Source organism: Columba livia, chromosome 19 (genome assembly GCF_036013475.1).
Source record: "Columba livia isolate bColLiv1 breed racing homer chromosome 19, bColLiv1.pat.W.v2, whole genome shotgun sequence".
Lineage (NCBI taxonomy): Eukaryota > Metazoa > Chordata > Aves > Columbiformes > Columbidae > Columba > Columba livia.
Window position 1 is genome coordinate 3,864,872 of NC_088620.1, and position 20,519 is coordinate 3,885,390.

A 20,519-nucleotide genomic window follows, 5' to 3' on the forward strand; every position below is an offset into this window, starting at 1 on the left:
AGGCCACCGCCCCGCCCCGCCCGCGCCGGCGCTGCCGCCCGCGCGGCGCCTTTAAGGCCTGGCCTACGTGGCAGCAGCACCGAGCGGCCCGGCGCTCTCTCCCGCCCGCCCTTCCCGCGGCCGCCTGAGCCAGCGAGCCCGGGCCCCAGGCGCGCAGCAGCTGGCAGGATCTTCCTCTTCCCGCCGCCATGGGCCAGAACGACATCATGAGCACGGCAGAGGACTTCGCGGACCAGGTGGGTACCCGTCTCCCTGCCCTTCTCTGGCCGGGCGGCCTTTGTGCGCTGGGCCGCTCCCTCGGGCCGGTGTGAGGGGGCGCCCTGTGGGGAGGGGCGGTGAGGCCGCTGCCTTGAGGGGCCCAGTCAGGCCTTGCTGGGGCAGGCTGGGGTGATGGGGTCTGTCCCTCCGGTGGGGATCCCCGTCGGGGTCTGCGGCCGGGTCGCTGCGGGAGCGGGTGCTCCTGTCCCCGGGCAGATCTGCGGCTGCTCGGCCACCCGAGGAGGCGAGTTTTCCCGGGAGTGGGGCTTCTCCGTGGGGCTGAATAAATGGGAAGAGAGCAGGAGGCTGAGCTGCTCTGGTTTTCCTGTAAGCCGTCTAGGCTGGTAAATAGGGCAGGAAGGTGTAGGAAAGTGGGGTGGTGGTGTCAGGAAAGCAAAAAAATCTTCTGAGCCATGTCTAGAAACTCAGGCTTGGCAGCACCATAGTACCGTGCTTAGATTTGGGGCAGAAGGAAAGTGGACAGGCTTCCCTTTGGTTGGACTTGATGATCTTAAAGGTCTTTTCTAAGCAAAATGACTCCAAGCTGATGTTGTCTTGTAATCCTTCTTGCATTTATTTCAGTGGAGACCCTCACAGATTTCTCTGTTAAACAGAAGTTTGTGATCTCTTACTGTATGTGAGAGCAGGAATGTTTCCAGTGTAAGTAGTTGATCTGCTGGTGGTGGTGTTAGCAAGACCTTCACTGTCATGGTGATTCATCTAATTGAAAATAAGAGGTGGCATCCTATCATATTTAGCAAGTTCTGTGGAAAATCTGATTCTGCCTGGTTCTACAACTGTGATTATTGAAGCAGTGAGAATTGTGTGGTGCACGATACCAGGTCACAGCTCTGAGGGGGCTGTGCTACTTCTGTGTCTTTAACTGAGTTTTACTGGGAAAACCTGTTCTGCCCTTCCTCTCCACCCCCAGATGGGAGACTCAGTGGAGACAGAGCCTCTTATGGCGTGTGGAGCATTCAGTTTAAGGGGTGTCTGGATCATCTTTGTCATCATCTGTTTACCTTGTCCTTTCACTCGTTTTTGAGGAGAAAGTGAACTATTGCTATAGTGCTCAAATCACTCACCAAAATTTACAGCACTTGTCCTGACCTTTTTATAACACCTCTCTATTTATTCCTGTGTGACTATTTCTAGATGTCCTTACAACCCCTTTTTCATACTACTGAAAGCTCTTTTGTTCAGCTAAAATGCAGTTTGCTTTCTCCTGAGATGAGTTTTAAATGGCACAACTTTATTTATGCTGGGCCACGTTCTATTTAAAGATGAGTCTTTCATTTACCTGCAGAGTTTGGGGTGTTTGCACACACTTACCCATCAGATTGCAAAACCATTTTTATGGCTTTCCAACTAACTCCATTGATAATTCTGGCTCCAAATAGCTGCCTTGTAGCTTAATCAGACACTTTCAGTACTGGGTGTGCTGCTAAAAGTGTGTCACACCAGTGCAGGAGTGGAGGGATTTACTAAACAGTAACCTTTGATATATATTGTGAAGTTAACACTTGGTGTTATGAAAACTGTTAGTCTTGGATTTTAAAAAAATAAAGTACTTGGAACATTTGGACTGAAATTATGTTGAAACTCCCCTTGCTGGAGGCGGAAAAAGTGAAGCTGGACAATGGCTGTTTGGGAGCTGAAGGCATTTTCCTTTCTGACCTTGATTTCTCCACTCCCTGGACTAGTGTTCAAGACCTAAGTCTTCATTTTTGTAGCAAAGAAATAAGGATCTTGGCTCAGAATGATTCCCAACTGCAGGCTGTAGGGCTTGGTTTTTTAAGCCACATAACATCAGCCCAATGTTATTAAATAATCTACATACTCAGAAGTTAAGCCCTTCTTTTAGTGGTTAAAATATTACACTGCAGTCACCATGTACTGCCGACATTGTTGTACTGAAAATAGCTGTATCTGGGGCCTGTACTGATTGTTTAGGGATACAGAACTGGTTGTCTTTCCTCTGAAATCCACATTAGAGGGAGCAGATCTTGTGCAACCTTCCCAGTGTCTGTAATAAACTTTAGGAATGTGGGTGCCTAGTATTTCTGCCATTCTGGAAAAAAAATATGGACAAAAATGCAGGGAAACTATTGAGTCATTGTATTATAGTGAAAGGACTATAAGGGAGAACCAGACTCTGGGGATTTTATTTAATTTCCCCAAATAAATGCTGATGCACGTTTTTCAGCTAATTCTAATGTCTTGGTATCCTGTTTTGCAGAAGACAGAAAGGAAAGAGAACATTTCATTGTTAGTCTGTTGGTAGGGTTGTGTGTGTGTTTTAAATTGAAAAAACTGAATTTGGAAGTGTTCCCTGTAACTTAGTCATATCAGTGCACTGATCCTTTATCGTTAGAAGCCAAATAGCCTGTTCTATTCTAGTTAGGCTGGAAAGAATCTTCCCATAAAAAGTGATAGCAAAATGCAATACATGACTAATAATTCCCATTTTAAAGATTTGATTAATAAACAGCCTTTTTGGAAAAGGGCACTGGCATAAAGTACGCTTTAGAAGACAAAATGAGAAATTCCCTGCAATTAAAAACCTGATTAAGATCTCTCTGACCCACTAGAACACTGTGAGCAATCTTCTCACCTTTTGAAATAAGCAGGAAAGCCTCTGTTTCCAGTTTTTGTGACTTGTAGACATTGAATGAGCCCGTTGTGATTGGTGTTGCTCTCCTTGTGATTTTTAGGTGGGATCTCCTAAGTAGCTTTATACAGGTTGGTGAAAAGAAGTGATTTTCTTTGTGCCGTAGGATTGAGCATCCTTTTCCAGACGAGATCACTGGTGTCCCGGGCTGCTGGATGTCTCTGTCCTGCCAGAACAAAGCAATCCTTTAAACGAATACAAGCCAGATATCTGGAATACGCCGTTATCAGAAGCTCCAGGCTAATAATGCTGTGCAGCCCACAAGAAGGTTTTCTGTGTAGATTAGCAGGCTGCGGTTCATCACTGTGTTCATAACTTCCATGATGCAAAACCAGACACGTGTACACACAGAAAAAAAGGCTTCTGTGTTTGGACAGAATATACCTAGGTGACAGCAAACATTCCCAACTCCTAGCTGTGTATTGGTCTTAAAATACCTGTAATTATGCTGTGGTATAAACACTTCTGACAAAATGGACTGGATTTTTATCAGATTTGAAACTGTTTGAGGTGGGATATAGTTTAGAAAGCGTGGTAAGAGTCAAAACAGAATTGGTTTATTACTTCTCTGTGGGCAGGTGTCTACTGGGTTTGAATATTTCAACCCTCCTTTTGAAAAATGGGGTTTGAGCAGAGATTTGATACAGGGATCCCTGGATCTTCTGGTGCATCTTCGCTTGTTAAACTTAAGAGGAGCATTTAAATGTCTTTGCCTTTCTAATCGTGTTAGAGGGGGGAAGTGGCAACACAAAGCCCCTCTGGTTTACATTAGTAACTTGGCTGCCAACACAGAGCCAGCTGTTCTACTTTAAAATAGTTTTACTTCAGCATTTTGTTGTCTTTTCTCCCAGTGTTTTGCAGGGATGCAGTATGTGCTAAGAACAGCTGATGCAGAGCCCGTAGCTGAATAAACCACCCTGTTACTTGATGTCATGCGTTTAACGCTGCCCCCTCCAATCTCAGCAGTTTTGTTTTGGCTTATGTGTATTGTGCTTAGTGGAGTGTGTTTTCAGTCCTGTGTCTTAGTAGGACACGTTTATTAACTGCAGTACCACGTTTCCCGTATGTGCTGCTTGTATCTGTGTGGATCACAAAGGAAATAGGAAGTGGTCTCTGTGCAGTGTTTGAGCCACATGTTGCTCATGATGTGTAGGGATAAAACCAGGGTGTCTGGCACTGTTAGTTCAGTCCCACTTCTAGACATCTTCTGTTTCTTGTAAGTTACTCTGTTAGTTAAATTAGGTGATTCATGCTCTAATCCTCTAATCACAAAGTCACTTCATGTCTGTTATGTTCTCATGGTTATCATGTAACTATGTTCTTCCTTTCTCTTTGGATCTCTAGGTGTTCCTTTGGCTTGGATTTTTGTTCATACAGTCTGTTTCTGAAGCTTTTTTACTTCCAGCTCCCTATGTACAGGGGTTTCAGCTTGTGTGTGGTTGACTAAATGCAGCTCCACGCGTTACGGATGTCCGAAGATGTGTGTCGTGATAAGGTTGCTTAGCACTGCAGCTGCCTTTGGCTTTGGTCTCTCCGACTTGTCATAAGCTGATTGGATGTGCACACTCGTGTTCAATAGGTAGCATTAAATTCCCTCTATATGCTGGGAGAACAAGTAGAAGTGAAATGACTTCTTGGCTCCTTTAGCTGGACTGTCGGCAGCTGTTTGGTTTTGGGTAAGGGGAAGAAGAGATGAGCTCACATGACCCATTTCAGAACAACAAAGATGAGGCCTGGGGGCAGATCTGTCATGTTTGCTTCTTTTTCCAGCCTTTCCACAGCCACGTTGTTTTCCTGCAGATGCCCAGCACTTGTCCTCTTTCATTTCCTTCTAGACCAAAGTTGCCTGTTCTGCATCTTGACAAGGCAGAATTAATTACAAAATACTTCTGGCTTTGTACTATTTCTAAAACATCCTTAATATTATTCCTCAAAGTTTGGCCAAACACACAGTGAAATCCAGGAGAGAAGGAAGCTGTAAACCACGATGTGTGTCTCAGTGACAAAGATCACAACATTTCTTCTGACTCATTCATCCAACTGTTAACATGGCTTAAAAAAGCCTGAAGTGGCAGCCCCGAGTCAGAGTACAGCTGCGCTTCAAATGCACTTGATTAGCTTGAATCTTGACCCTTAGACTCTATGCATGCAGTGCAACTAGTGTAGTTTGTTCCGATATTAACTGTTTAATTAACTGTTAAGTGCGTTTACTGGATTTTTTTTCTTGTGGCAATGTTCAGTTAGACAGCAAGCAAGGCTTGTCATTAGCCTGGGATTTGGAGCAGCCTTTACTATTTACTAATCACTGTGGCAAGAATAAACTTTCAGGAATGGCTTTAGTCTCTCCGCACTCCCATTTACACTGAGAGCATGCAACATTGCCAGAACTTGGAAAGAAAATATTCTGCCCAGAAAGAAGACATTGTCTAACCTCAAGTCAATGTAAATACCAGATTATAAAAGAAAAGGGTTGTGTGCCTTTTCTGTGGGTCCCCCCACCCCTTTCATGCTGGAAATATGCTAATATTGCATAAACTGGGTGAATCAATGAGCCTTACAGCACTTGGGCTTTGTGTGGGATAGTGGGGGTTTAAGCGGCTCCTCCGAGTTCTAACATGGGATCTGGCACTTCTGCATGAAGGGCATTTACTGTCACAAGTAGCAGCGTGTCCAAACTGCTCCTGTCACCTGAAGGTGGAAACCTGCTGGATAATCCTGTACTTAGTTTTAGATTATATTTATTTCTTACCAGCTTGCACTTGCTCAAATAGCAACATACAGTGACTCCAAATGTCTTTTTAGAGACCTGGCTAAGCTGAACCCGTGCGTGAAAGGGGCCAGCCAGGTGCCAGGGTGACAAAGCAGATCCTAGGAAGTCTCTGTTAAGTAATAACCAGTGCTGTTCAAGAAACTGAGTGACAGTTAATGCCTCTGGATTATGACAAGCATTTAAGTTTTCCTGTGCACCTCAGTCTAGTCTACATGCTGTTTGGCAATTCTGTATTTCTTCCTTTATAATTATTGTGATTGTAGAGCAAACTAACCGATGGGTTTGGAGGATGAAGGGGTATATGGGACCAGACACATCTTGCATTCCCAAGAACTAAGGCTCCGCATCTGTTGCGTGATGATGTAATTTCCTTTTAACTACTGCACAGAATTGTATATAAAAATAACATCCTCTGTGGAAAGAAAACAGGCATTTATAATGGGAGTAGAAACTCTGTACTTGCATAGAGGGTGCAAAGTCATGCAACAGCTAGGCTGCTCTAAAATTCTGTTACGCAAGTACGGTTGCTTTGCACTGTTGGTTTTCTGAGCTGTTAGAGGGAACTAGCTTGGCCCAAAGCTTATTAATGTTTTTTAATTTGTACAGAATTAATCTCCTGTCAGCCTGACTCCCTGAATTGGTTTGTTACATGGTGTTGAGTGCCTGAGCGTGTGGGTGGGAGCAAAACTGCCCTTTCAGCTCCTGGCTATCTGATAGTTGAGCTGTAACATGAAACCCTGAGATAGACAAACTAAACCCAAGGTCAGCCTTGGTCTAGTAAGAGCTCCATCAAAACGCAGTTCTCACACAGAGGGGTGCTCCTGGGTTCTGCTTTTCTCTGTCCGTATCCAAAATGCTGTTTGGGTGCAGCACGACAACAGGTTTCCCTTGCTGCTCCTGATGTTCTCACACTGGAGCAGAGATTTTCATTAGATCCAAATCCCAAGTTGGTGTTTCTCTCCCAATGTTGGTGACCCTGTGTGCATGAGAACTGCTGACTTCAGTCTGCAGGGTGCGGGGATCTGTTATACCGTGAATATCCCCTTCCGTTCCTCCCGCCCCTGCTAACGATGCTGTCTGCCCGCAGTTCCTGCGGGTGACGAAGCAGTACCTCCCGCACGTGGCCCGCCTGTGCCTCATCAGCACCTTCCTGGAGGACGGCATCCGCATGTGGTTCCAGTGGAGCGAACAGAGGGATTACATTGACGGCACGTGGAACTGTGGCTATTTCCTGGCCTCCATCTTTGTGTTCATAAATCTCTTCGGACAGCTGAGTAAGTGGCTCTAAGGCCGTTAAGGTGGACGCCAGAGCGCTCCAGTGTTTTACACCCTGGCTCATGTAAGCACGGGATGCCTCACTGATTTCTTAATAGCCATTGACATCTTAGAACGGATAGTAGTAGGTGGGCTGAATGAAAAGAACTCTAAATTGATCCACTTCAGCCTTTCCTGGAAGTAGTGTTAGAGAATTTCTGGGGACACACTACCTCTGAGTTTGACATGCCAAGAATCCATTAGGACAGTCTGTTTTCAGTTCTGTATATACATCTATAAACATGTACCACACCCCCTGAATTCTCTAAATGAAATACTCATGTTTTCTTAAGCTGGGCAGTGTTAAGACTTTCCCAGCCTGCTGATTTTATGGTTATTGATCTCAATGGCAAAGCCTTATCCTGCAGTTGATACACTGAAGCCTGAGGGAGGTGCTTGTGTCAGATTTTCAAAGCCCAGTAATTACAATAAGCCCAGAAGCAGAGCTGCTGTATGTGTGCTAGGTGGACTTAGGCTATTGGAAATGGAGAGAAGTAAAATTCATTTCTGTTTCTGTTATGTCCCTGATCTACTGTTCTTGATTGCTCTGCCAATTTCTTGTCTTGTGCCTGGGTTTTAGATCCTTTTACCCTAATTTTTGTGCACAGTGTTGTCCTAATGTATTACAGTTACCAGTTCTCATGTAGAAGTGGCAAACACTGTCAGTGCTTTGAACAGAAAACTTGAGGAAGGATATAAAACAAAAACTCTGTAGGAAAAGGAGTGCAGCATGTCTGCCCTAACAGTTATCTCATTAAAAGTTTCTTTTGAGCTTCTTTTAATGCTTGAACACAGAGAGCTGCTGTGCTGTGCTGTGTGTTGGGGGCTGCATTCAGCATGTGCTTCCCCTTTGTAAAACAAAAGATACTTCTGGGGTTATAAAATATTTTAAAATGCAGTAAAACTTCCTGGTTTTCAAACCTATTTGTGCCAATGTGCCATTAAAATTTCCTGCCTGATGTTTTCCATGGCACACTTGAAAGAAATTGGAGTCTGCTTAGTTCAACATGAGTTGGTGTTCTGCAGCATCTCTTCCTGTGTAAGCCCCATGTGTAACTGTGTTCAATTTCCCTAACTCAGGTGGCTGTATCCTGGTGCTGAGTAGGAACTTTGTGCAGTATGCCTGCTTTGGACTGTTTGGAATTATAGCATTACAGGTAGGAGGCTTAAGTCTTCAGCCCTTCTAAATCATATCTTTCAAATCTTCTCTCTCAGCCCCAGTGCTACCAACATAGTTAAATACAGCTCACAACCCTGGAATTTTTCTCCAGCCTGGCCTAGTGCCAGTCCTCAATGGCATTGAACTATTTTGCTGCTTCTGTTCTTCTGCTGTGCCCAATAGATCCTTGGCTGTAATTGCAATTAGTCAGCTGGATACATCGATTCAATACTTGACCTTGACCAATTTAACAGAAGTAACTTGCAGTTTACCTGTGTGTCAGTAAAGTGCCAAATGCAGAACTTGCAGTTGCTTTTGCCTTCAGCACACACTTGTCTGAAGGGCTGTCTCCATCACCAAGGATCCTTCCTGTTCCAAACCAATAAGTTTTTGTGAGGGCTAAAGCACAAATGAAATTCTGGCTTCTGCTCCCTGTTTCACAGTGACTCACTGGGCCACACTGATATTACCTAGTTTCCTTTGGTATAATATATAATTGAATTCTGCAATGGATAGTACAGAATTTAGTACATAAATTCAGAACTTCAGTGTAATTTATATGGTGTTTCAACCTGTTTTCTTCTTTGCCTAGACTATTGCATACAGCATTCTATGGGACCTGAAGTTCTTGATGAGGTATGTCTGCTTCTTGAAGTTCTGTTTATCAAACCAGAATGAAAACTGTTGTGTGTCACTGTCACTCGCCGACAGAGGAAATTATCTTTGTACATAGTATTTACTAGGAAGATTTTACAAATGATGCATTTACATTAAACAAGAAATGACAGCACTTAAAAATCAGTGCAGTCTGTGTTAAACCATAGACAGCAGGCTCAATACCATAGAAGGGAAAAACTAACCCTAACCCACTAGGATCTAAGTCCTTTTGCTACCAACCTCCTTGCTGAGAGCTCACAAACAACTCTCTAGACTGGATCTGTGAGCTGCCGTTACTTCTTAAATGGCTAAAATAGCCACTGTGCTTATGCATGACTGAAACCATTTTCCGGGAAAACAAAAGCGTGTAGATCTTAGAGTGGTTTCTGGGATTTTTAAACCTCTAATACCTTCTGTAAGTAGACGACAGGGTTCTTAAACACGAGCTTTCTTGCCAAATCCCAAGTGATGGCTGGCTGTTACCTTTTCACCCCTCTCCTCTGAGGAGAGGGCAGGGGGCAGCACAAGAACTATACTCTGGGCTTACTACAACCCTGTAAATGTGTAACTTCTTTTAGCAGTACTGCTGTTCTGTTTTCTCAAAGCAACCTCTGGACTACTTTGGTGTATATGGCTAAATCTGAGGTACAGAATAACTTCAACACAACTAAATTTGTGCTGTAGCAGATGCTGAGCAAACTGTGCTGGAGCTGTGGGTGCTGGACTGCTCTTGCAGGCTGTGTGTGTCTACACAGGCTTGTGTAAATAGTTTTTGTGCGCAGTGCTGCTGTTTCAGCTGTGAAAGTAATGCAGACACACATCACAAGGTGCAAAGTTGGTCACTCCTGCATGCAGATTCTGAGTTGATCCAGTGAGAAAGACTTTAAATCAATAGATCAGTGCAAACTATAATAAACTGCTTTTTCTCCCCATTTCTGTTTCTGTAGGAACCTTGCCCTTGGGGGAGGCTTGCTGCTGCTTTTGGCTGAGTCGCGCTCAGAAGGAAAGAGCATGTTTGCTGGTGTCCCTACCATGCGGGAAAGCTCTCCTAAGCAGTATATGCAGCTGGGCGGCCGGGTGCTGCTGGTCCTCATGTTCATGACACTGCTACATTTTGATATGAACTTCTTTTCTGTAAGTACCTGAGTATAAAAGTAGGAGTTAAGAAACTGGAGTATAGCACCAGCTCCCAGACTGGCTGCTTATCATGTCAGTCTATTTTCTACTAGAATTAATATTTAGAAAAGTTATTTAATAATCTGTGCTACAACAACTTGTTCTGCTGAACTTATCCGTGCTCTGTTCTGGTGTTTGTGTTATCTATATTAAGACCTGTGGGTTTTTCCTTGCAGATTCTGCAGAACATAGTGGGCACGGCCCTGATTATCTTGGTGGCAATTGGCTTCAAGACTAAGCTGGCTGCCTTGACTCTCGTCATCTGGCTGTTTGGCATCAACATCTACTTCAATGCCTTCTGGACCGTCCCAGCCTACAAGCCCATGCACGACTTCCTCAAATACGATTTCTTCCAGACCATGTCTGTAATCGGAGGGCTTCTCCTCGTTGTTGCACTGGGCCCCGGCGGAGTCTCCATGGATGAGAAGAAAAAAGAGTGGTAACAGGAATAGCAACACTTCTTGGGACATAACATGTTAAGTCCAGAACTGATTCTCTATGGATTCAACAGAAACTGCCAGCATTTTACACGTACATGCCCCCTTCGTATTAAAGGCACAGATGTTTTGAATTTGATTTACAGTGGCACCAGTAATATAATAGATAAAAAGTCCTGTTTCTTCAAGGAATGTTGCCTAGGCTTATTCTAACTTCCTAGATTTGGAACTAACCCAAGGAACCTGCATTTTGCTGATGCTTCAGTGAGCTGCAGTAGAACTGTTGCTGTCTTTAATGTCAGCAATGTTTTAAAATTGGAAGTACTGTGAGCAGATACAGCTGTATGATTCAGTGCGCTGTTGGGTTCTAGCTCTAACTGAAAAAGTGGATCCCCCTTTCTCACCTTCATCAAAACTGTCTCGTGCATAAGGAGTTCCATTGCTGGTTATAGCATTGCTTATCAAGGTGGAAAGTGGCATAAAAAAATCACTGTTGTTTTGCTGCTCAGAGGCCTGTAACCCCATTTTGTTTAACGAGGGGAGGTCTTTCCTGCCCCCAGCTAGACAGCAAAAAGAAAACCCTGAAAGTAGTTGTGACCCCCTCTAGGTAAGAAAAGGGAGGTTTTTGGACATGTCTCAGTTCTGCTTTTGAGGGGAACAAGGGAGAATCCTGTATCGCTAATCAGATTTCAAGAAGGAAGAGGGGAAGATATTCCTGAAGAGACAATGTTAGATTCTGTGCCAAAGGAACTCTTTATTCAGCATTCTTTCCCCAAAGTTGCCCCTCCTGAATTTCCAAGAAGGGAGCCAAGTTGTCCTGCAGGTTCCATAAGAAAAGCTCCTTTCTGTTGTTAACCACCTTTCAGATGTATATGCCCCAAATACATATCTGAATTGCAGGTTATTGGTGAAAGTGTCTTCAGAATTACAGAACCCCCCTTTGCACTCAGTACATGCAAGATGAGAGCAGTTGATCATCTGATCTGTAGTCCTTGCTTCTTATTGTCCCTTCAGTCAGCCTCTCAGAGTCCCAGTTGGCTGAACAGTGGATGAGCGGGGGTGCTGGACCCTCCAGTGCAGCCCCTTCCCTCTGCTGTCTCAGAGCACACCTGAGATGTGTAGGGAGGAAAGGTGGAATTTGGCTGTGCTGCCATAGCCCCAGTTCTCAACCCTGCGTGTTAACGGTTATATCAAGTGCACAGTGCATAAACAGCCAGGAATGTAAACTGTGTGTTCAAACTCCTCAGCGTGATGGTGAGGAGAGAGGAAGGCCCCGTTTTCACCTCTCAGTGCCATGACCTCTGTGCCATGAACATGCTTAGTGCTGCTCAGAGGAGGCGTTTTGTCCTCTGTTAGTAAACTAGGTGAACCTGTTTCACGAGGTGATAAAGAATTCTAGAAAGCGTGAGCCCTACCAACTTGCTAACATCATGTTGATTCCTTGCACTGTTGTCTCCCTTGAGAAAGCTGCTCAGCTGTTCGTTGGAGGAGTGATTGAACTGAACGTCTCCAGCAGGAGCTGTTTACCAGGGTCTCCCGGTAAGGACATTAACCTGGACGGTTCAGCTTAGCGGTTGCATTTTAGGAGAGAAAACAAGGCTTGAAGAACTGATGACAAATAGAAGAGCACTGACTGTTAAACTAGTGATTTTTGCCATCTTAAGGGTAGAATAGCTTATGGAATAGCGGGATGTGCTGCTGCTGAAGGAAACGATGTGTGGGGTAGATGGGAGGGGAAGCCAGCATTGAAGTTCAGGTCACACGTGGCTTTTCAATAGGTTTTGCAAGGGAAGTTTTCAGCTCAAGGGTTCATTGTGCCTGTCTCTTCATAGCAAGACTGGTCCTTTCAGTTACAGGTATGGAGAACAGGACACACTTTCTCACTTCCACTGCAGGTACTAGAACGGTTTTAGGCTGCGTCAAAGCAGCCATTCTCAGATATCCTCACTGTTGTTGATGTTCATAGTATTTATAAATGGAATGATGAAGTAAGCTACTTGTAAGTAGCTCTTAAGTTGGCTTTTTCAACTTGTGTCCTAAGGAGCTGGATGATGGACTAGTCTGAAATATTGACCAGATTCCTCTGTGAAAATCGAGTCCCCTTTCCACGAAAAGACCCCAGAAAAGGAACACATACTGTCCCTTGCAGCAGAAATATTTCGGTCCTAAAGGGGCACAGTTAGCTGGAGGGCATTATAAGGTATTTCTAGGCAGCGCAATATGCAGACTTAGTAACTGTGAGTCCTGGTGCGGAAGATTCTGGTTTCCTATGTACACTGCTGTATTCATACATCTCCCAAAAATACCGTGACCTCTCCCCGGGGCTGAGAAGCTCTCACAAGCAGGATGTCAGCTATCAATTGGCTCGGCAAAGTGTTCTGGAATTCATTCTGAATATATTTTTGCTTTCTATGTGGAAAAAAAAAAAAGTATAAATTCTCATTTTATGCTGTATTTTGTACCTTAGTTGTGTTTGAAAATGTTTTGATTTTTGGAAACAATCAAAATAAAACAATGGCATCTTTGTATCCACTTGGCGGGTGTGACTGGTGACACTCCACAGCCGCGCTGGTCAGTGGTGGCTTTCTCTCCTTCTGAAAACCCTCTTCCTATAAAGAGATCAAGAACTGGGCCACCTGTATGTGGCTGCTGCAGTTGTCATCCTTCCCCAGGGGCTGTTAAAACACCAATTAATTCCACCCCACTGTTCCCCTCCCAGCTGTAATGGTCACCCAGAATGGGCAAACACTTCAGACAGTCCCGTGCACCTCTACAATAGTTACACAACAGGCTTCAGGCCATGTAGTTACCATAAAATTTATTTGCTGTTTGTTGCTTGCTTGAATTTCTTGGGTTTTCGATGATGACTCTTGAATTTCTTCTTTAAAGGGCCTGACTGTTTCTATAAAGAAAAAAAAAAGAAAAATAGGCTTATTTCCAAATCCAGCCCTGCCCAGGAGAACTTAAAGAAAAACTGGGAGTGGTTTCCTTGACCAACAGACCAAACAAGCCCAGCCCTGTCCTGCAAGTCAGCATCCCCTTCTCTGACAGCACATGGTTTCCTTAGAGACAGTGGCCATCTCCTCACAGAAAGGAGCCTGAACTTCATCCAGCCCTCGCTTTCCAGTTTGATACGGTTATAAAGATCCAGTCCCTTCCTCAGGGGCTGCCTTAGAGAGCTACAGGTTTATCCATCTTTATGTATGTGGCATTTTGGGGAGGAAAGTTACAGATCCCATAACACGCAGCCGTCTCCCTGTTAATGCTCTTAAACTCCCTGCACACAGTTAAAACAAGTGTGCAGCAGGAACACACCAAAGATGAGCAGTTTATACAGGCAGGAACATCCCTGGTTAAAGCAGATGGGATAAACATTTACTAGCAGTAATTCGCACCTCAGTGGCTGGCACACAGGGAAAATCTACTCTCAATATCTTTGCACCTTCTGCCGGTTCTCAGACAGGAATCAAACACCTACGGGCTGGGATCCCGGTTCTGCGCTCCCACGCAGCAGCACGACTCCCACCTTTCCTCTTTTGTTGCCAGCTGCTCTGCTGACATCCATTCTTCCACCGTCGTTGCCGTTCACGTCACCGTTCTGCTTGGCCCCCTCATCCTCGCTGTCTGTTGCAAAGTCATTGCTGCTCTTTGTGGTTTGTGGAGCTGCCGGGCTTTTTTCTGGGAAGAGCGCAGCTAAAATACAAAGATGTAGCTCAGGATCAGTTCCTTGTGCACACAGACTCTGCCTCCCCACAACTTTGAGAGCATCTTAAAGGTGATTTGCCAAGCTGCTTCCATTCCTAGAACACATATGAGTCACTACTGAAATCCTTGGGAAATACACACTGGTATTTTATTAGAAAAGTGCTGGGTGCTCTCGCTGGCCCAGTTCTGGGAACCGTTCAGCGCAGGTGGTTCGTGTGTTCCACCCCTGCTCTCCTGCTCCCAATATCAGTCAGAACAGGCTCACCAGCTTCTGTAAGACCCAAGGACTTGCTGAGAAATGAGGGAAGTGGAGCTGCCTAAAGCCACAAATCCCAGTGGATCTTGCACCCCTCCCCTCACACCTTAAGTAATCCACCTTAAGTAATCCAACACCTTAAGTAATCCAACTTAGTGATAACTGCTATTTTTTATTCGGTGGTGATAAGCTTTTCTGAAACAGAAGAACCCCCAGCGGGATGGAACTCTCAGGCCTCCGGCACATGAGCAGCAGGATAAAGAAGCTGGGAGAAAATTAACCGGCAAACTCCCTTTAGAACATGAAGGATACCAATATTCTTACTCACGTGGGTACAGGTCGCTCATGCTGTCGTCTGTCTCCGCTCCATCCTCATCACTGGACTTTGGCTCCCAGAACTCCTCTTTTCTGTGAGGTCGCGTGCTCCCATTTGTCTGGTCGTCAGGGTGCTGCGGCCGCTGCTTCTTCTGCTGCAAGCAGGCGGGGACGTACTCCACTCCTTCCTTTTGGCACTGCTCATCTAACAGGGAGCAGCACTTAGCGAGGCTTCCCAGCCACCCCAGTCCTTTCGTTCCCAGCTCTAGTTTATACTGAATGCAACTCAAAAGTACGTCAAGCTCCAACTCTAATACACATTCACATAATCTACAGCGATACCATCAAAGCCTGGAAAGTTGTCAACACGCAGACTGTGCCGGACATGTCAACCACCCTCTCCAGGCAAGTTTTAGAACCGCTCCTCTCGAGTAAGGATGTTCCAAAGGCCTATTGCTCCCTACACCTGGATCTGCCTTCCTCACTCTGGAGCACACCCAGCAATAGCAGAACATCACTGTCCATCTAAAGGAAATTTAACTGGAATCTCAACAGCTCGGGGAAAAATGTTGTCTGGTTATATCTTCAGAAAAGCTACTTACATGTTTTTAGGGCCTTCTGATAGCGCTTCCCTTGGACGTGACGCAGCACATGCTCTGGAAACTTGTTGATGTGCCGGAGAGTGAGCTTGCAAAACAGCTGGTGTCTGATAGATGCAGAGAGGAAGAAGGAACAACAGAGTTTGAGAATGCTATTACTTTATAACTTTTCACTTACAAGCACTGTGCTCAAAGTTGTTAAACACTTTATAAAGACTTTCCCAGTTTCCCCAAACCCATAAACACTCAAGAACTTTGTAAAGCTCAACTGCTTTATTTCTGAGATTGAACACTGCGTGAAGCACAACGCATGAGAGCAAGAATACGTACAGGTTCTTTGTGCTGGGCACTATGTGGGGCTCAAACTTGCCATAGTCAAACTCTCTGGCCGTCTTTATCAGCCGCTGGTACTTCTTGCCGTTCGTATAGGCCTGCAGCTCCGAGAGCCGACACGGCATCTCGTGGCCCGTCAGCCGGCACCTCACCTGCAGAAAAACCAGGCTGTGTGGTCAGGGGATCAGCCGGGATGGGGAGGGCAGGAGGGGGCTCAGGGTCCCAGAACCATCCTCCTCCCCAGCCACCCCCGACTTCCACAGCAGGAGAGACGCCCCCGGGGCAGGGAGCTCACTGGGGCCGATGGGGTCTGCCGGGGAACCCTCCCCGGCCCGACACCAACGGGCCTGGTCTCCCCTCAGCGGCCGCGGCCCCGCCACCCCCTCAATAATCCCTCAGGGAGTCACCCTAGCCCCGCTCCAGGGGCAGCCCCGGCGCTCACGGCGCCCCCCACGACCCGGCCCCGGCCCCACCTTGCCCGGCTCCGCGAGGCTGAGGAGCGGGTGCTGCCGCAGGAAGAGCCGCTCCCGCTCCGGCACCTCCGCCATGGCCGCGCCACCCGCAGGCCCCGGCCCCGCCATGCAGACCGGAGCGCGCTTCCACTTCCGGTGCGAGCAGCCGGCACCATAGAGAGGGGTGGCTAGAGAGGAGCCCGCCCGCGCCGGGACTGTCTGGGCCGGGGGCCGGCGGCGGCGCGGGGGCCGGTGGCGGCGTTGCTATGGCGACGGGGCGGCTGGTGCTGCGCGCGGGGCCGCGGCTGCTGCGGGAGCGACGGGAACGGGTGAGGGGAGCGGGGCCGGTGAGGGGAGCGGGGCCGGTGAGGGGAATGGGGCCGGTGAGGGGAGCGGGTGAGGCCTGAGGGGAGCGAGACCGGGTGAGGGGAACGGGACCGGTGAGAGGAACGGGGCCGGTGAGGGGAGCGGGACCGGTGAGGGGAACGGGACCGGTGAGAGGAACGGGGCCGGTGAGAGGAACGGGGCCGGGTGAGGCGAGCGGAACCGAGTGAGGGGAACGGGGCCGATGAGGGGAACGGGACCGGTGAGGGGAACGGGACCGGTGAGGGGAAAGGGACCGGTGAGAGGAACAGGTGAAGCCTGAGGGGAGCGGGACCGGTGAGGGGAACGGGGCCGATGAGGGGAACGGGGCCTGGTGAGGGGAGCGGGGCCGGGCCGGGTAAGACCCCGGTCCTGCCCCCGGCCCTGCCCGAGGCCCCGGGGCCTTGTCTGCCGTGGGTCGGTGCCCCCGTCGCGCAGTGGGGACTGATTTCACTGTCCGGGGAGAAGCGGTGGGAAAAATGAGAGGAATCGGTGGCAAAAAGGCTGCAAATGTGCTGGAAAGGGGAGGGAGCGGGAGGGCAGGCGCTCGGCTGGTATTTATTGCAAGAACAAATTACGATGGTGTGTGTTTTTGCTGATAGCACGGCTGGAAAGGGAAAGATCATTTTTTGTTTTGTTTATTTTAAATTCTAACCTTATCTGTAGTGTTTCTCAAGTGGTTGCTCAGATGAGATTTAAGTCAACGAGTAAACAGAACTCTGCAATCACAGAGGCAACTGATACAATCTAATACAAATTTTACAAAGCAGAGACACTATAAGGGATCTTTTTTGTTTCGTGTAGGTATCACAGTGCTTGATCAGAAGAACGTTTTTTGGCTATCCCCTGAGTAAAGCAGGCTCCGGGCTGGTCCAGCAGACTAAAGGTAAGAACAGATTTGTTTGTGTTTCTGATTTGTTTTAACCTTATAGTAAGGGATGACATTTCCTGCAGGAATTTGGCATCTCCTCTCCTGTACAAATCCTGTTCCTCATTCTGTTTTTCTCTAGATCTGTGTTTGAGGTTGTGCAGACCACGAAGTTCTACAACAGCTGCTGACACATCTGGAGAGGATGTTCTACTCAAATGGGGCCTTCTCCTGGTCCCTCTGGCCACGTTCTGTCTCGGCACTTGGCAGGTACCAATAAATACTTCATTTTTTCAAGGGATGAGCACTTGAGGGCTGTCAGGGTTTTCCATCTCTGGCTGTTTAATCCAGATCAAATCACAGGCAGGGTAAAGACTTGCTGTTATTTTACCTTTCTGCTTTCCAAGTGTCCATTTGTAAGTCTTTAAAGGAGAGCTGCTTATTTTTTACACTTTTATTTCACTATAAATTTTTCCTCAAAATGAAGCCAGTAGCCTCCACTTTCATATCTCTAATTACCCAGTTTTAAGCCATGTCTGGGGAGAAAATCGTGACAAAGATTTTAAGGCTTCGTGGGGTTATTACATTGCTCTGTTCTACCACAAGGAATTACTTTTGTGTTTGTGCACTTTCAGGTTCAGCGACGCAAGTGGAAACTGGATTTGATTGCACAACTGGCATCAAGAATTACATCAGAGCCCATCCCTCTGACGTTAGAGTAAGGAAGCTGAGATAGTTTATTGTCTGCAGAGCACTGACAGTGTGCTGGGGAAAGGAGAATCCTACAATTTGCCCTAATTTGATTTGCCTATCATACAGCCATGATTGTGTTTTCATCCTGTTCCATGCAGCCCCATGGAACTGAAGGAACTGGAGTACAGACCTGTAAAGGTCCGAGGGCATTTTGACCACTCCAAGGAGCTCTACATTTTGCCACGATCACTTGTGGACCCTGAGCGAGAAGCCAGAGAAGCCGGGCGGCTGACATCCCACCCAGAGAACGGAGCAAATGTCGTTACTCCTTTCTACTGCACAGAACTAGGGTGAGTTGATTAAAGTCATGTTCATGTGAGCAACTCCCTTGTGTTTTGAAAAGCTGAATCGCGGTGGTTGAGTTTATATAAATTTCTCCCTTAAAGGGCATCTCTCAGAATCTTTAGGTCACTGAGGCTTAATTCAAAATTGTATTTAAATTCCCTTATAATGTGCATTCTGACACAAAAAGGGGCACTAAATGTACGGGTTGCTTCTTTCTTTGGCACTTAGTTCTAGGCAGAAGCAAAAATAAATTTCATTTCACTCATGGGCCTTACTTCTTTATGTAACTCTAGGGTCACGATTTTAGTCAACCGAGGATTTGTGCCCAAAAAGAAATTGAAACCAGAGACCAGGCTGAAGGGACAGGTAAGGGGGGGTACAAGGAATGTTGTGTGTCACCTTCTGCCCTGTGATCACCCAGAGGCACTATTGACGAACCTAGAAAGGCAGAAGCCACGTTCAAAATCATGGGACATTACTTAAATAGAGTCATTTCACTTCTCAAAAATAAACCTTTTCTTCCCACGTTTTTTAAGTGAGTAATATTTTTTTCACAAACAAGATGTTCTTGATCTGCCTTTTTCCCTGCTGTGACAGCACTGCCCCACTGCAGGGCACGACCCTAATAATCAGACCCTACAAGTGCCGTATTTTTCTACCAGGACCTGGTGTGCCAGAATATGAAATGAACCTTGACATTCAATTCCTTTTTTCTCCCTTGCACTTCTCTTCAGATTGAGGATGAAATTGATCTCACTGGTGTGGTGAGGTTATCGGAAACCCGGAAACCTTTTGTGCCTGAAAATAACATTGAGAAAAACCGCTGGCACTACCGTGACCTGGAGGCGATGGCCAAGGTGACTGGCGCTGAGCCCATCTTTATCGATGCAGATTTCAGTAAGTCACAGAGTGAACCCAACCCCATCTCTAAATCACACCGGTTTCCCTTTCCGTTTAGTTCGTTATTTCCCCAGGGCACTTGGAAAGGTAGAATCATGAATCATGTATTAGAAGAGACCTTTGAGTCTAAGATATTGCATCTTTGTGTACTCTGCTAGGTTTGCTCATCTGAAGGTGACAGGCAACACGGGGGGGGTGAATACTGCAAGAGGTGCAAGTGGGGGTCAAACACAACCAGCCACTTGCCCCACAGCTCTGGCTTTGCTGGTAAATTGGGAACACCATTGCCTGAGAAAGGAGCAGGGAGAGACTTCCCACCTTCATCCCCTTTCTCACAGCAAGGGCAGCTCTACATGGTGCAACTAGAGATTTAACTTGTGCCCTATGTTGTACCTGCAGGAAGCACAGTCCCAGGGGGGCCCATCGGGGGCCAGACAAGAGTCAGCCTGAGGAACGAGCACATGCAGTACATCATCACCTGGTGAGTCACAGCCTGCATCCCATCCACCTTCCACATCCCATCCTATCAGTAGAAAGCTCTGCCTGGCATTCTTGCCCCTGCCTAAAACTTTTAACATTTGCACAGTGATTTGAAAAACTTGTTTTATTGCACCATAGCACAGTTTGGGAGGTTGAGTCAATCGTAAAAAGATGTAGACATGTGGTTTTGTTCTCTTTCATAGGTATGGCTTATGTGCTGCAACTTCATTCTTGTGGTACAGAAAATTTATACAGAAGATGCCTCTGTGAGGGGAAGGGCTGATCTCTTCTGTCCTATCATCAAGAGCAGACTTTTGTGGAAGAGAGCACTCAGGTCAGTCCTGAGAAACTAAAGCACGCAGAGGTTCAGGGCATGTTCAGTAAACGTGTGCAGCAATCGAGCTACAACCAGACTTTAAGCAAGACACAGACTGAGCTCCTACCAGTGTGATTTGGCTGCAGCTTGGAAGCACTGAACTTCAGAATTGTTAAGTGGCTGTTGAGACTAATGCATAAAGCAGCTTCTCTAGACATCTCAGGATACAATTTTTCTATTGTGGGTGGTGGTTTTAAGTCCTCCACCACTGCATTTTCCAAAAGACAGCAAGGGATTTTGTGAATCAAATGCTTTACACTAAGTAGTCATTTCTGAAGTCAGGAGTGGGTCACAGCAGTTGCGCCAGAATAAAGAGAGTGTCTATTGGCACCTTGTGACTTGCGTTGTGCATCTTACACCTCAGTGACAGACCTGCACTAAAGGTTATTGTG

At 46.5% G+C, this 20,519-nt stretch overlaps 3 protein-coding genes across 5 annotated transcripts; 2 read left to right on the forward strand and 1 right to left on the reverse strand.

Annotated features, from left to right (window-relative positions):
- The first annotated feature begins 1 nt into the window (after position 1).
- On the forward strand, positions 2–12,974 carry SURF4 (surfeit 4). Of its 2 annotated transcripts, XM_021280055.2 has the most exons (7): positions 128–236; positions 841–918; positions 6,787–6,973; positions 8,094–8,170; positions 8,765–8,808; positions 9,777–9,963; positions 10,182–12,974. In XM_021280055.2, exons 3-7 carry the CDS (start codon positions 6,868–6,870, stop codon positions 10,446–10,448), a joined length of 681 nt encoding a protein of 226 aa, XP_021135730.1. In that variant the 5' UTR covers positions 128–236; positions 841–918; positions 6,787–6,867; the 3' UTR covers positions 10,449–12,974. The 2 variants fall into 2 exon arrangements, with proteins under 2 accessions (XP_005512936.1, XP_021135730.1); XM_005512879.3 differs by lacking the exon at positions 841–918 and having other exon boundaries at positions 2–236.
- Positions 12,813–16,328, reverse strand: SURF2 (surfeit 2). 2 transcript variants are annotated; one of them, XM_065035722.1, is made up of 7 exons: positions 16,124–16,328; positions 15,648–15,802; positions 15,321–15,424; positions 14,732–14,923; positions 13,969–14,135; positions 13,253–13,344; positions 12,813–13,051 (listed from the first exon to the last, which is right to left on the reverse strand). In XM_065035722.1, the coding sequence occupies exons 1-6, from the start codon at positions 16,229–16,231 to the stop codon at positions 13,261–13,263; spliced, it is 810 nt and encodes a 269-aa protein (XP_064891794.1). In that variant the 5' UTR covers positions 16,232–16,328; the 3' UTR covers positions 12,813–13,051; positions 13,253–13,260. The 2 variants fall into 2 exon arrangements, with proteins under 2 accessions (XP_064891794.1, XP_064891793.1); XM_065035721.1 differs by having other exon boundaries at positions 13,921–14,135.
- Positions 16,265–20,457, forward strand: LOC102088951 (surfeit locus protein 1). Its single transcript, XM_065035719.1, has 9 exons — positions 16,265–16,431; positions 17,270–17,351; positions 17,476–17,603; positions 17,969–18,051; positions 18,185–18,376; positions 18,665–18,737; positions 19,106–19,268; positions 19,671–19,752; positions 19,955–20,457. The coding sequence occupies exons 1-9, from the start codon at positions 16,369–16,371 to the stop codon at positions 20,019–20,021; spliced, it is 933 nt and encodes a 310-aa protein (XP_064891791.1). The 5' UTR covers positions 16,265–16,368; the 3' UTR covers positions 20,022–20,457.
- The last annotated feature ends 62 nt before the right edge of the window (positions 20,458–20,519 follow it).

Bases quoted from the DNA above. Each gene is read 5' to 3' on its own strand.
- LOC102088951 (XM_065035719.1), top strand. From the start codon at position 16,369: ATGGCGACGGGGCGGCTGGTGCTGCGCGCGGGGCCGCGGCTGCTGCGG. The intron at 17,604-17,968 runs GTACCAATAAAT...GTGCACTTTCAG, and splicing joins TCTGTCTCGGCACTTGGCAG to GTTCAGCGACGCAAGTGGAA. The intron at 18,377-18,664 runs GTGAGTTGATTA...ATGTAACTCTAG, and splicing joins TTCTACTGCACAGAACTAGG to GGTCACGATTTTAGTCAACC.
- SURF4 (XM_005512879.3), top strand. From the start codon at position 189: ATGGGCCAGAACGACATCATGAGCACGGCAGAGGACTTCGCGGACCAG. The intron at 237-6,786 runs GTGGGTACCCGT...GTCTGCCCGCAG, and splicing joins CAGAGGACTTCGCGGACCAG to TTCCTGCGGGTGACGAAGCA. The intron at 8,171-8,764 runs GTAGGAGGCTTA...TTCTTTGCCTAG, and splicing joins TTGGAATTATAGCATTACAG to ACTATTGCATACAGCATTCT.
- SURF2 (XM_065035721.1), bottom strand. From the start codon at position 16,231: ATGGCGGGGCCGGGGCCTGCGGGTGGCGCGGCCATGGCGGAGGTGCCG. The intron at 15,803-16,123 runs GTGGGGCCGGGG...GTTTTTCTGCAG, and splicing joins GCCTCGCGGAGCCGGGCAAG to GTGAGGTGCCGGCTGACGGG. The intron at 15,425-15,647 runs GTACGTATTCTT...TGCATCTATCAG, and splicing joins GTGCCCAGCACAAAGAACCT to ACACCAGCTGTTTTGCAAGC.